At 35.3% G+C, this 16024-nt stretch overlaps 1 protein-coding gene across 1 annotated transcript; it reads right to left on the bottom strand.

The window, feature by feature from the left end:
* Positions 1-467: 467 nt before the first annotated feature.
* Positions 468-1443, bottom strand: LOC146902896 (uncharacterized). The gene has a single exon (XM_085735902.1). The coding sequence runs from the start codon at positions 1276-1278 to the stop codon at positions 730-732; it is 549 nt and encodes a 182-aa protein (XP_085592028.1). The 5' UTR covers positions 1279-1443; the 3' UTR covers positions 468-729.
* Positions 1444-16024: the final 14581 nt, after the last annotated feature.

The following is a 16024-nucleotide window of genomic DNA, read 5'->3' as shown; positions in this document are numbered from 1 at the left end:
GGAATATTACTAAAATTTGTTTTCCTTTGCTAGTGGGCACTGCACTGATGTAGAGTTGTGGGAATCTTATTACAATTAGTATTTACCAACAGTAAATTTCATCCGTCAGCTGGTGTTACAAGTTTGTTATATTCGGCATTAGAGTCTGAAACAGTAAATTTCATGATATTGACATTTTAGTTAGCACCGTCCATTTGATGGAACCATGTGCGACTGTGACCACCAACATAATAGCATGATCAGAGCCTTTCCCAGCTCCTAGATTAAATAAATTCTGCCCACAATAATTGTTTTTTGTTTGTTTGTTGAGGAATTGTTGTTTTTTCTTGAACTCTATCTTGTTGAACATTTGAGATTAATTATCAGCGGTTTATCTGCATAGCACAACACAATTTCATATCACTCTTCAATTCATTACAACTTTGGCACCTTTAAAGCTTAATTTATGATTTTCTGATATATACTACTTGAATGGAATATTAATTTTATACAGGGTTGACAAAAAGAGATACAGAAAAAATGTACGAAAATTAATTGGTTGCTCTATATTGCGTTACAAATTTGAGACCCAAAGAGCATGAATGAGGAGAGGATTATATATCAATCAACTTATCATGAATGATATATATTATCCAAATTAATTAGCCCACCACTATATGTACATTGATGATAACATTATTAGTATAACATATTACTGATTTACTATACAAGAACATATAGCTGAAGCTGTTATTTGATTCCTCCATTTGCAAAGGTAGCAAACTCGAACCCTTCATCCCAAAACCTAACAACGTTGCCGTTAATCACCGTTAAATCTTGGTACGTATACCACCCACCTTCGTTCTCTCCGTTTCTCGTCCTCAACAACTTTTCCCAACTCTCCCACCACCCTAATCTTCCTTCTTTCTCTTCCCATAATTCCTCCGTTATTTTTAACGTCTCAACACTCACCTCGCATTCACTTTCAATGTCATCTTCATCCTCATGATAATACAAGGTAAACTTCATCTTTCTCTGTATAACTCCGTCAACGTCTTCGACACAGCTGTTAGTAGGAACACTACGCGCTGGACAAGCATCATCATGATGAGGTTCCTGCAGACGTAGGTCGGGTTTATCGAAGGAAGTCATGTCGTGGGAAGGAGGTAACAGTTCAGGTTTGGGGGTTCGGATCCTCCAGAAGATGACGGCGAGCCATGTCCATAAATTGTTGAAGAAATTGAAGCTCAAGTAGTTGAAAGCTAGAGTGTCAAGTGGAGAATTCTCTAACAGATTCATCTTTTGAAGGTATAGAGTGGAGGAGGGGTGTGAGTGAGTGAGTGAGAGTGGTGAAAGAAGAATTTATTTATGGAGAAGAGAAGAGAAGAGAAGAGAAGAAAGAGTGATATGAGAACAATAACATAAGTGAGTGGGGACCGTGAAGGGGAATTATGGGATCTCACACACGAAGATGCTCAGAATCGATACCTAAGATGCCTACTACTCTACTCGTTACAAAAAAATAATAATTATTCAAATAGACAATTCTTTCTTTGTATTATTTTTTAATTCCGCAATGTTTTCTTAATTGGTCAAACCATTATTTTGGACATTGTTGGCATGGAGAAAATCTTGTGTGGACCAAGACCAAGAATTTTGGTTTGGTCACACACAAAGAGAGAAGAGTGAAGAGAGAGAAGAGAGAGAAAATGTAGAAGAGAGAAGAGAAGAGAGAGAAGGAGAAAATCTTGTGTGTGTGACCAAACCAAAATTCTTGGTCCTAGTCCACACAAGTGTTTCTCGTTGGCATGACAATTTTGAAAGGCAACTGCTTGTTGATGTGTCCGAAGGGACTAAAATGAGAGGAAAGAAATGTGTCTTGTTCCTTTGCATTGTGGTTCTAGTAGAAGGGTTGTTAGGCATGTTGAACAAGAACAAGCCCATCTTAACATAGGCAAACAATTCTTCACCTGCTCAATTCTTCACCTCCTTTTGATTATTCTGAAATTAATTTTGTCTTGGTTGCTTAATGAATATGATTATACGGATACCTTATTTGAGTTCAGAAATCGATTGAAGCACTTATAATAAATCCAAATTACGAAGAACAGAAAGAAATTAACTGACGGTAAGATAACAAAATTGTTTATTTGTTTCTTGCTAGTGTTTTCACACATTAATATCTAAGAAATTTCAGATGATTGACTTGAACATTTTTACTTGCAGGTCGCATAGGCGCCATATTTTTCTTTTGACTAGTATAGCCACATTTTTAATGCGTAGAATTAATATGCGTTTGTAAACTATTCATTTAACACATGTATGTAATTGTTTTGAACGACACATGGGATTGGGCCATTCTGGTCTGGTTTCACATCATTTTCCCATCACTCTCCATTGATTTGGGATCCTCTCGATCATGGGGATTGCGACCATGTACAATGGTAAAAAAAATTCAACAACCTTCAACACCCACTTTTTCAATTCCCAACACTCTACATCATTTTCTCTCTCTTAATTCAATACTCATTCAATTTTATACTCCCTCCGTTTCAAAATGAGTGTCGTTTTAGGTGTTTACACACATATTAAGAAATGCAATGATTAAGAGAAAAAGAATGGTTATTTTACCAAATTATCCTTATTAACTATTGGTTAGCTTTAAAAGTAATACTTTGGAAGTAGTGTGCAGAGTATTAATTGGAGGGTACAATTGAAAAGAAAAAGTTATTATTGCATTGGAAACTGAAAGCGACACTCATTTTGAAACAATTTTTTTTTGCTAAAGCGACACTCATTTTGAAACGGAGGGAGTACACTCCAATGGTTTTATCATTCAACACCCTACCCCACCAACTTTTATTTCTTATTCTTATTTAATTTTTGTTTTTATAATTACATAAAATTATAATTATCGATTATAATTAAATTAAAATAAAGAAACACTTAACAATTTTTTTTTTTGTAAAAAAATGCAATACAACAAACTAAGCATGTTGGTTGGGAAATTGATTTGGGTTTTGAGGATGTTGGTTGGGAAATTGATTTGGGTTTTGATAATTGTTGGGATTTTGGTAGCTAAATGGGTAATCAGAAGATTTTTGGGTGTTGAATTGGTTGTTATTGGGATCCATTTCACTAATCAATGACTAAAACTTCAAAAGAAAAGCTAATAATATTATTAAGAGTGAAAAACTTGGTTTTTTTTTTCTGTGTCCAAATCAAATGATCCAAGTCTCTATTTATAGAGGGAAAAAAAATCATGAATTTTGGTAAAAAAAATAAAAAAAAAATTAATTTGCAATGAAATAATTGAGTCCAAATTATTAAGAAGATAAAAATTCAAGCAGCCAATCGTAACATGCCAAGTGTCACAGCATTTATCCATTTCTCTTTCTCTCTCTGCGGATCCTGTCCCTCACTCTCCCTGTCGGAGAGTGAGCTGCACGCGCCTGGATCAAGCAATCGCGTCGCGCCACGTGGCAGATCGGGCCAGGCTTTCAACATGTTGAATATCTTCATCATCTCTTTCCTCCAACTCACTTTCAACACCCCCCACTCCAATGGTTAAACATGTTGAATGAGTGATTCAATAACCCCATTGCACTTGATCTAATAAGTCTATCAAATTGTTTAATCTAGTTAGAGACCATATTTTTTTTTTTTAATTTTAAGAATGATAAAATTTGGGAACCAATGTGTTAATATGTGATGTAATTTTGAGACTAACTTACAGTAAATTATATACAAAATAACAAAAAGATCAAGATGCTCGTTGTAATTCAAAATCGCGGTATTTTTTTTTCCTGATTCACGCACTATTTTTTTTTTTTCCTTTTCGTGCGGGAGGTAAATGTCCTATCCCTCCAACTTTAGGGGATAAATTTGTGATTTACTCTTCAACTTTAGAGGCGAATTGGTGATTTACTCTTACTTTTGACAATGAAATACGTTTTTATTTAAAGCAAAAATGTAATTTTTTACATTAAGTTGATAACTATGTTAGATATTAATTATGCTATAGATATTACAAACATAATATTTAGAACAATATGTTAGAGTGTGTATTAGAAATATTATTTTTAAATATTTTGTGTGATGATGATTTCCGCAAGTGTATGAAATTGTTCAAGCAGTAGAGTTTAAATTGCAAGACTTAGTGTCAAACTGGAGGAATGAATTTACTATTGAATCATATTTCTAGTAATTAATCGAACAAAAGGGTTCTGGTTTATTTGATTGCAATACTGAAATTTAAACAATAAAAATGTTTTTTTAATTAATAAGGATGAAGATATTTGAGATGAGTTTCACTAGGCTTCGATCTTGACTGACTATATTGACTATGACTATTTTTTTTTAAGGAATATTGACTATGACTATTAAATCACCTTATCGAATTTTCTAAATTATTATTGCCCTAATTTTTTATTGGCAAAATCGTTAATTCTAAAATAACCCATAATTTCTTAGTGAATTCAAGATTATAATTAAGCTGAACAAGAATTCATAATTAGTTTCAAGAGTTCGCATCTAAGCATAGACTACAGAGACAATAAATTCTTATATGAAAAGTTTATAAATTCAACTTTCGTTTCACGATATAAATCGTAGATCAATTTAAAGGCGATTAAAACTTAAAAGGCATTAAGGATAGAGAGTTCTCATCTTAAACTTAAAAGTTCATAATTCATCACCATTTGTTAAAAAAAAAACCTTTGTATGAGAGATTTCTATAATGTTACTAAACATGAATGCAAAAACTGCAAACAATAATTCAAAATTTCAAAGGATACACAATTTAATCAAAAGCATGGACCAAAAACAATGATATAAAACATTTGAGGGAATATTGTCAGTAATTATTGGCGGAATAATCTGTTAGTAATTACTGACGGAATAATCCCTCAATAATGCTTTGTCAGGACTACATCCCCATTACCGAGGGAAAAATCCGTCAGTAACATTACTGACGCCAGTATTACTGAGGGACACCAATCCGCCAGTAATGTGCATTACTGGGGAATTTTTGCATTAGTGAGGGTTTAATTCCGCCAGTAAAAGGCAAAATTCTTGTAGTGCCACTTGGGTTGGCCTAGTGGTATTGACTTGGGATTTGGGAGTTTGCTCCTCCTCGAGATATCATCTTCGATTCTCTCCGATGCCAATTCAGGTGTACTAATTTAACTTCTTAAAAAAAAAAAATTATTCTTCGTACTTTCAAATTTCAACTCTAGTGCCCCAACATATGTACTAACGACTACTTTTGTTTGAGAAAAAAAATAACGGTGAAACAACTTTGACTAACATGTTGCCGTTTTAAGAATGTGTTTTTTTTTTTTTTTTTTCTATTTCATAAAATAAAATTCAAAGACTAACTTTCGATAAACAAATTTTTTTTTTTGAAGGAGATAAACAATTTTTATGTTTAAAAGTGCATCGGGAGTTATCTCCCGATTGTTATTTTGAGGAAAATGTAAGCAATTAAGGGGGAGGGGGCCAAGAGCAACCTTCTTATATTTTTTTAGTAACAACTAATTTACACATTCAGTCCTAAAAAAAAGAATGAGTAAATAGGCCCTATTAATTCATGAAAATTGCTTTTTTGACAATGAAAACTTCCTATTGACACAAGTAAAATACCAAAATGCCCCCTGCGGTAGTTAACTACCGTTGGGTTAACCGGCAGCAGTTAACTGCCGCTGGACCCAGCGGTAGTTAACTACCGCTGAAAAATTTCTTTTCTGTTTGCAACCCACTTGCTTTTCTCTCTCATCCCTTCCTTTATTCATTATCTTTCATCATAACAAGTATTCTTTTAATGTAAAATTCACAGACTTCATTACTTTTCACAATGACACCATTTTCCAATTACTATCCAAGAAAAGGAGAAGAAAAGAAGCCATGAAATATTTATATTCATCTTTTAATTTGATGAGTATTTATCTTAACAGGAACAAAAAGAGATATTGAATACAAAATCATTCCACGCAGTGTTGATGCAGATGATTCTAACGTTGAAGTCAACAGTGATGATGAAAGGTTGATAATTTAGCATAAACTTCATGTGAACAATATCAATCGTGTATATGATGTGTGAATACACATCTTTGTGAGACTAAACCGTACTACTTCTGCTTGATTTGCAACATAACTTTATTCAGTATAACAATTATACCAAGATTGCAATAAACCTGAATGATGATGAGATGACGCCAAACAGCTGGGAAGCAGAAGAATTGTGAAAAGACACCTTCTAGCAAAGTCATTGGAAATATTGCATCAAGATCGAACCCATGGATAGAAAGAATTTGGATGTCGTGTGTTTCTTTCCATTATGTTGTGTTGGAGGGATGAGAGAGAATAGAGAGAGCACATTAATTCTTATTAATTAATTAAAAAATGCTAGTTGGTCTGTGAAACAAGTGGGTTGTATACAGAAAAGCAAATTTTCAGCGGTAGTTAACTGCTGCCGGTTAGCCCAACGGTAGTTAACTACCGCTGGGGGCATTTTGGTATTTTACTTGTGTCAATAGGAAGTTTTCATTGTCAAAAAAGCAATTTTCTTAATTCATTCCTACATTGAATCGGCCCAAAATACACAAAACACTGCCTAAAGAATTCTGCTCTTCTCCCCACAAGTTTTGCTCGCTCCCAACTGAACTTTCGAAAATGCCCCTACGTGAGTTAACTCACGCATGTGTTAAACCAGCATGAGTTAACTCACACTGCGTGAGTTAAGTCACGCATGTGTTAAATACTTGCGTGACTTAACTCACGTTGGAATTAACACCTACGTGAGTTAACTCACGTAGGTTTTGTTTTTGCATATTCACAATGTTTTGGAGCATGAGTTTATAGTGTTGGCTTCCACTTATAACATGAGTTTATCATGACAAAATAAAACGTGGAATTTGGGTAAGTGAAAGCTAGTATTATGATTTACGTGTAGCTTCGTTTGTCATCGCTTAGAAAAAGTTTGTTTACGTGCAGTGGCGGATCCATGAATTTTGGAAAGTGGGGGCACCACATCTATATAAATTTGAAACATTAAATAAACATATATATATATATATATATATATGGGTTTTGCTACAATAGACCCACCTCTTTTTATGAAGGTCTATTTTAGCATCATGCACCTTTTCATTTGGACCAAAAACCCAATCTTTGTTTCTTGGAAAAAATCAAAACTAAGGGATAAAACAGTAATTTACGAGTGTAATTAATTATGGGGTGTCATCTCGTTCTCTCTCGCGTTGATTATCTCTTTCTGTCTCTGCCATTAGTTGCAGTCGTGTTCCTTTCTTCAACAAAAATAACACAAATTCCTCCATTTTTGGTTAAGCAAAATCAAGTTTAAATCGACTCAATTGGCTTTTGTTCTTATAATATGATTAAGTGAGAAGAATGGATATCTTAGAGAAAGAAATGGTTGCCGAAGAAAGTGTTGTTGTAGTGAAGGGAAAGAACATATTCAAGCACAAATGATTTCCTACAGTTTATTATTATTAATATAAAACTGGTTGAGGGTTAATTTGATTTTCAATTTTGCAGATTATTTATCTACAAGAGCATCGATGGAATGAAGAGATTGCTTGATGTGTTGACCTCATTGATGTTGCAAAAAAAGCAGCTTCAGTTGCTTGGAGTTGTTGGTAGAAATTATTGAAGAAAAAAATATGGAAGAAGAATGAAAAGGGAATCGAGAGAGAGAAGCAGTGAGAGAGGGAGGGATATGAAGAACAAAAAAGAAACCAGAAATAAATAACATTAATCACTAAATCTAAATTACAATTCTATCCTTCAGTTTTAATTTTTTCAAAAAGAAAAAAAAATGGGTTTTTGGTCCAAATGAAAAGGTGCATGATGCTAAAATAGACTTTCATAAAAAGAGGTGGGTCTATTGTAGCAAAACCCTATATATATATATATATATATATATATATATATATATATATATATATATATATATATATATATATATATATATATATATTATATTTCATTTTTGAAAGCATAAATATACATCATAATTCTCCTATACGATTCTCCGGGAGCCCCTAATATGAACATCTATTTTTAAGGTCCACCCATGGTCCTTACTACTTGACCTACTATAGTAGGTAGATTCTGTACCTTTTCAATTTAAACCGTACAAATTGAGAAAAACAAGTAAGGTTGATGTCAAGTAAGGTTGATGAAGTTAATTCCATAATTCATATCAACTACCATGGAATCAAAAAATGAATTAATCATCCAATTCGCAATCCGCTTTTTGTTACCATAACTTCAATTCCATCATTCATAGGTTGATGAAACATAGCAGCAACAATAAACAATGAATCACAATTTGAGAACACAATGATGACAAAAGTGTTCGTTGAAGATCTTGCCTCCGAAAGACACATTCTGATAAAATCATAAAACTATCTGCTTTCAGTTTCATTAAAGCCACAAATTTCTATATTTGCATCAAGTCATTACAATTTGTATTCCCCCAAATCATTCCTTCTACCTAACCAAGGCGCACTCCATGCTTGGAGTTGGAAACAAGAACACCAACATCAAAGACAAAATCAAGATCGTGTCCCACCACTGCTCCTCATGAAGATTTACATGAAAGGAATGTGTGAAATGAAGTTATGGAATGAAGAAATAGAGGCAAGAAAATGTAAAGGTGATATATACCGCTTAAATTGGAAAGGAACAAAATATACCTGCTATAGCAGGTCAATTACTAAGGACCATGGGTGGACTTAAAAAAAGAGGTCCGTAATAGGGGCTCCCCGATTCTCCATATTCTAGAAATATTGAATGATTTTTTTTTTCATTTTCAATACCAACAAAATTATATCTCTATATAAGTAACTAAACAATTGTTTAACCATTCATTTTCAATGCGAGTTCGCATCCAATTCTTGACAAGGTTGTGTTGTTGTGTCAAGGTGTGTGTATATGTGTGGGCCAAGAGAAAAGTATTGTGTAGTTTGCGTGGGCCATTTGATCAACATTTCAACTATTACTATATATTACTTTATTATTACTACCTTAAAAAAAATTTCTACAAAGTTAGTGCAGGCACAAGCCTACACACCTTTGTAGGTAGATCCGTCCCTATTTACGTGTAGCTTTGTGAGTTTTTAACAAAAAGCTTCAAAATAGAAGTATGGCAATAACATGACCTATAAGATAAGTATTGCCGCTATGTGTGATTAAAGTAGAGTAAATATATGTTGGAGGTGGGAGATAGCTTTTACAGATAATGATGAAATATTATTCTACTTTGAATACAAGCCAATGCAACGCAAAAGCATGTTATAAGTGGAAACCAACACCACAAAGTCATGCTCAAACATTGAAACATTATGAATATGTGAAAACAAAACCAGCGTGAGTTAACTCACGCAGAAGCATTTTTGGAAGTTCAGTTGGGAGCGAGCAAAACTTGATGGAAGAAGAGCATAATTCCAGCCTAAAAGGCTCTTACCTTAGTCATCGGGTATTTCTCGCGCGTCAATTTTTTTCTTCTTCTGAAAATGCTCTTGAGGATTTTTGGATTATATGATCCGAAATTAGTTTTTTACTATTTTTGGATGGAAAACTGAGTTTTTCACCAATTTAAAAAAAAAAGAACGTGTTCCTTGTTTTTTTATTATAAAATCCAAACTACCCATATAACTCATCTTATGCCAAGAATTGAGGGGAAAACATGTTTGGATTATATAATTTGAACTGTATCAACACAAAGACCAAGTATGTTTGTGATAGAAATAGACAGTTTAAGAACCATACTAACCCCTTTCTTTTTGTTTTAGGACATTGTGTTGGAACAAAATGTGTTTAACAATGAACCTTAAAGAGTTTTGATGATAACAAGGTATTAAAAATTGTAAATTGGACTAGCTAATATTTGTTCAAGTGTACATGACCATAATTATAAAGTTACATCATCATTGGTTCTGAATGAGCAAATAAAGAGCAAAGGAAACAACAAAAATTTGAAGCTTGGACGCTCCTGAAGGCAACTTGTTACTGAAGAGAAAAAGCGCTCCTGAAGTTAAGTCGCTTCTGAAGTAAGGATAGTGCTCCTGAAGTTAAGTCGCTTCTGAAGTAAGAATAGTGCTCCTGAAGACAAGAAGTCCAGAAGTCATATCATCAGAAGCTGCATCATCAGAAGCTGCAGAAGTCATATCATCAGAAGCTGCATCATCAGAAGCTGCCTCATCAGAAGCTATTTCACCAGAAGCTGAATCTCAACTGGATTTGCAAAAGATTCAAGAATTGAAGAATTATCAATGCAAAAGCTGTCTATTGGATTCGAAAACACAAACAAAGGATTAGTGGAGTTTTGCAACGGTCATTTCAAAGGTGTTTGAAGGCTTGTGCTTGCAATTTGGACGAAAGCGTTGACATTGTACTTTGTACGAATTGTACAACCACGTTCTCCACTACTCTGTTTTGTGTCCACGCTACAAGACAAGAAAACAGCTCCAGAATACGGTCTCGCCTGCATATATGTTCCTTTGGATAAGGAATGGATTTCAAATTGGTTCTTCATAGGACAACAACCAAATCAGGCAAAAGATCATTGGTGAAAGATCAAGCTTCAACAACGACTCTTTGGTGTGCTGGCAATTTCACAACGTCTCTTTCACACCTCTATATAAAGGAGTGAAGACCTAGAGATTTGGTAATGCAAGAACGCTGAACGAAAGACTCACAAGAGTTTCACAAGTACCAAACCTCTGCTGAAATTGTTCTGCATTCACTTAGAATTTATGTGTCTCAAAGTCATATCTTAGAAATTCTTAAGTCCATTGAGTCTGTATCTGATTTGTATTGTGAGCACCTCTGATTGTATATCAAGTGTTCAACCTTAAACAATTTTCTGTGTAATTTTGTTTAGTTAGGAAGTCTCTTGCAGTTGTGCTTGAGCAGGAAGTCTCTTGATTGTGTTCTTGAGCAAAGGAAGTCTCTAGCTTGTGTGCTGGAGCAAAGGAAGTCTCTTGCTTGTGTGCTTGAGCATTTGTAATCAGATATTACTCATAGTGAAATCTCCTTGGAAGTGCAAGGGGGACTGGACTACTTCCGGATTGTGGAAGGAACCAATATAATTGCTTTGTGTCGTTCTTCTTCTCTCTCTCTGTTTTATTCCGCTGCATTTAGATTCTGATTATCACTTCAGAAGCTGTCTCACTTAGCTTCTGATCAGTGTGTTCAGTTTTAAGGAGAAACGAAGAATTTTTCAAAACACAATTCAACCCCCCTTCTTGTGTTTTTCTCACCTTCAATTGGTATCTAGAGCCTTGGTCTGTTGTGTAACACTTAACCGTGCAACAGTCAAAGATCTGAGAAAAACATGTCTACTCCTCCTCCTACTGGTTCTAGTGATACTAGCTATAAAAATGTCTCACATGATTATAGTGATAGTAAGAAAACCAGTGTTGGAAAAGTTCCAAAGTTCAATGGAGATGCTGAAGAGTTCTCTTGGTGGAAGACCAACTTTTACAGTTACATCATGAGCCTAGATGAAGAATTATGGGATATTCTGGAAGATGGTGTTGGTGATTTAGTCCTTGATGAAGAAGGAGCTGCTGTGGATAGAAAGAAACATACTCCAGAACTGAGGAAACTTTACAAGAAGCATCATATTATCAGAGGAGCTCTTGTCACTGCCATACCCAAAGCAGAGTATATGAAGATGAGTGACAAATCCACTGCTAAAGCTATGTTTGCTTCTCTCTGTTCAAATTATGAAGGGAGCAAGAAGGTCAAAGAAGCAAAGGCTCTCCTGCTTGTACATCAGTATGAGTTATTCAAGATGAAGGATGATGAAACTATTGAGGAGATGTACTCAAGGTTTCAAACCTTAGTTTCTGGGCTACAGATTCTAAAGAAGAGCTATGTTGCTTCTGATCATGTAAGCAAGATACTCAGAAGCTTACCTGCCAGATGGAGACCAAAGGTGACTGCCATTGAGGAAGCTAAAGATTTAAACACTTTAAGTGTCGAAGATCTTGTTAGTTCTCTCAAAGTTCATGAGTTAAGTCTTAATGAACATGAGTCTACTAAAAAGAGTAAATCAATAGCTCTTCCATCCAAAGGCAAGTCATCAAAAGCTCTCAAAGTAGTTGAATCTGAAGAGGAAGAACAGTCAAGTTCAGATTCTGAACCAGATGCTGCTGAAATGGCCATGCTCTCAAACAGACTTCAATATCTGGCCAAGAAGAACAGAAAGTTTCTCTCCAGAAGGGGTAACTCCAGAAGCTCAAAGAAAGAAGATCAGAAGGGATGCTTCAACTGTAAGAAGCCTGGACACTTCATTGCTGAATGCCCTGATCTTCAAAGAGAAAAGTCAAAGGACAAGTCAAAGAGGTCTACATTCAAACCAAGCAAACTCAAGAAGCAGATTAAGCAGAGTTTAATGGCAACCTGGGATGATTTGGGTAGTGAATCTGGATCTGATAAAGAGGAAGCTGATGAAGTTGCAAAGGTAGCTGTTGGGTTGGTAGCAACAGCAACTTCAGAAGCTGGATCAGATTCAGACTCAGAAGATGAAAACGAGGTATATTCCAAAATTCCCAGAGATGAACTTGTTGAGTCACTTAAAGAACTTCTTACACATTTTGAAGTAAGAACCAATGAGTTGAAGGATTTAAAAGAAAAATATGCTGATTTGGTACAACAGCAAAAATCAACTCTACTGGATCTGAAAGCTTCTGAACAAGGACTTAGGGGCTTTGACTTCATGTGTAAAACATATGAAGATCAGCTCAGGTTCTTATGTCAGAAGCTACAAGAAAAGTGTAATGAAAAACCTTTAAGTAACCATGAAATTGCTCTTGAAGATTTTATTATATCTGGCATTGACAGAAGCAGAGTAGCTTCTATGATTTATAGCATTTACAAGAACAATGGCAGAGGAATTGGTTTTCCAGAAGTGAAGTTTTCCAGAAGTGAAACTTGAGAAAACCAATCTAAAATCTTGTTGTGAATGCATCAAGGAAGGTCTGAAAACATTCTTTGTACCAGAAGGGGCTGAGTTGGAAACTGTTGTTCAATCAGAACCTGAAGCTTCTAGTCCTAAGGCTAAGATTACTTCAAAGCCAAAGAACTCTAAGTCAAAGGCTATGATCAAATCTGATTCCAAGACTTCAAAGGTCAGGATCCTGAAAAGATCAGAACCTATTCCTCAGAGTCTGGTGAAACCAAAATCTGGGGTTCTGAAGTGTAAGTTTCAGAAGAAGACAGTTACTGCTTCTGAAGTACCAAAACCTAAGGTGATGGTTAATCAGAAGCAACCCAACTCACAGCACAAGGTACAAGAAGTGAAGAGTAAAGCCTTAAGTACTAACCTTCCAGGACCCATAGAACAATGGGTACCTAAATCTAAAAATGTCAATGATGCAGGTATGTCTAAGAGCAGTGCCAAAGCAAAGATCATGGTACCTAGACAGTGGTTGCTCAAGACACATGACAGGAGACAAGTCCATGTTCCTCAGCCTAACAATGAAAGAGGGAGGAAATGTGAAATTTGGAGGCAACCAGTCAGGCAAGATCATAGGTACAGGAACTATTGGTAATTCCTCTACCTCAATTAATAATGTATGGTTGGTAGATGGTCTTGAACATAACCTTTTGAGCATTAGTCAATTTTGTGATAATGGTTATGATGTGCTTTTTGAAAAACCCAACTGTACAGTAATCAACAAGGAAGACAAATCCATTGTGTTCAAATGAAAGAGAGTTGACAATGTCTATAAAATCAATTTTTCTGAACTGGCTGATCAGAAGGTGATGTGCCTACTATCAGTGAATGATAAGAAATGGATGTGGCACAGAAGGTTGGGACATGCTAACTGGAGGTTAATCTCTAAGCTTAGTAAGTTACAACTTGTGAAAGGGCTACCAGACATTGACTATCATTCAGATGCACTCTGTGGTGCATGTCAGAGAGGGAAAATTGTGAAATCATCTTTTAAAACCAAAGACATTGTTTCAACCTCAAGACCTTTAGAATTACTCCATATTGATTTATTTGGACCAGTGAGTACTGCATCCTTATATGGAAGTAAATATGGACTAGTCATTGTTGATGATTACAGCAGATGGACTTGGGTGAAATTCATAAAGAGTAAAGATGTTGCGTGTGATGTATTCAGTAGCTTCTGCACTCAAATTCAATCTGAAAAAGAATCAAAAATTTTGAAAGTCAGAAGTGATCATGGTGGAGAATTTGAAAATGAGCCATTTGAAGCTTTTTGTGAAAAACATGGAATTTTCCATGAATTCTCTTCTCCTAGAACACCACAACAAAATGGGGTTGTAGAGAGAAAGAATAGAACTTTACAAGAAATGGCCAGAACCATGATTCATGAAAACAATTTACCAAAACATTTTTAGGCAGAAGCAGTGAATACAGCATGCTATGTTCAAAACAGGATCTATATCAGACCTATTTTGGAGAAAACAGCATATGAACTCTTTAAAGGAAGAAAACCCAATATCTCTTACTTTCATCAATTTGGATGTACATGTTACATTTTGAACAACAAGCTCTACCTAAAGAAATTTGATGCCAAGGCCCAAAGAGGAATCTTTTTAGGTTACTCTGAAAGGTCAAAGGCATACAGAGTGTATAATTCAGAAACACTCTGTGTTGAAGAATCTATGCACGTTAAATTTGATGACAAGGAGCTTGAAGATAAAACTTCAAAGCAAGGCGAAAGTTTTGCAGAGATACAGGTTCCTGAAGCTACTCCAGAACCTGATCAGATAGCTGAGTCTGAAGATAGTCCAGAAGCTGAACCCACATCAGAAGCGCAAGATGAAACTGCTTCTGATGAAGCACAAGATGGCTCACATCAAGAAGATCCTCCCAGAAACATATTCAAACACAAGTCTTCACATCCTGAGGAGCTAATCATTGGAAACAAAGATAGTCCAAGAAGAACAAGATCACATTTCAGACAAGAAGAGTCAATGATTGGACTAATCTCAATGATTGAACCTACAACAGTTGATGAAGCGCTTTCAGATGATGGATGGATCCTAGCTATGCAAGAAGAGTTGAATCAATTTCAAAGAAATGATGTGTGGGATCTGGTACCCAAACCTCAGCACAAGAACCTTATTGGAACAAAATGGGTATTCAGAAACAAGCTGAATGAGCAAGGTGAAGTAACAAGAAACAAAGCCAGTCTTGTTGCACAAGGGTATAGTCAACAAGAAGGCATTGATTACACTGAAACGTTTGCTCCAGTTGCAAGATTGGAAGCAATCAGGTTACTTCTTTCCTATGCAGTTAATCATGGCATAATATTATATCAAATGGATGTCAAGAGTGCATTTCTAAATGGTGTCATAGAAGAAGAAGTGTATGTCAAGCAACCTCCTGGATTTGAGGATATTAAATATCCTGACCATGTTTTTAAACTGAAGAAATCACTATATGGCTTGAAACAAGCTCCCAGAGCTTGGTATGATAGACTAAGTAATTTCTTAATCAAGAATGATTTTAAAAGAGGACAGGTTGATACTACACTCTTCAGAAGGACCCTTGGGAAGGATATTCTTGTTGTGCAAATATATGTTGATGATATAATATTTGGTTCTACTAATGCATCTCTTTGCAAGGAATTTTCTGAGTTAATGCAGGATGAATTTGAAATGAGCATGATGGGAGAGCTGAAGTTCTTCCTTGGCATTCAAATCAATCAATGCAAAGATGGAGTCTATGTTCATCAATCAAAGTACACAAAGGAGCTTCTGAAGAAGTTCAAACTTGAAGATTGTAAAGTGATGAACACTCCAATGCACCCTACGTGCAACTTAAGCAAAGAAGATGAAGGAGCTAAAGTAGATCAGAAGCTGTATAGAGGTATGATTGGTTCTTTGTTATACCTCACTGCATCTAGGCCAGATATTTTATTCAGTGTATGCTTGTGTGCAAGATTCCAATCAGATCCTAGAGAATCTCATATGACTGCTGTCAAGAGAATCTTCAGGTATTTGAAAGGAACAACTAATCTTGGACTCCTTT

Source organism: Medicago sativa, chromosome 8, assembly GCF_051527215.1.
Source record: "Medicago sativa cultivar Bolivia chromosome 8, Bolivia_mono, whole genome shotgun sequence".
Lineage (NCBI taxonomy): Eukaryota > Viridiplantae > Streptophyta > Magnoliopsida > Fabales > Fabaceae > Medicago > Medicago sativa.
Note: the sequence above shows the minus strand (reverse complement) of the source record. Positions and strands in the feature narration are given on the sequence as shown.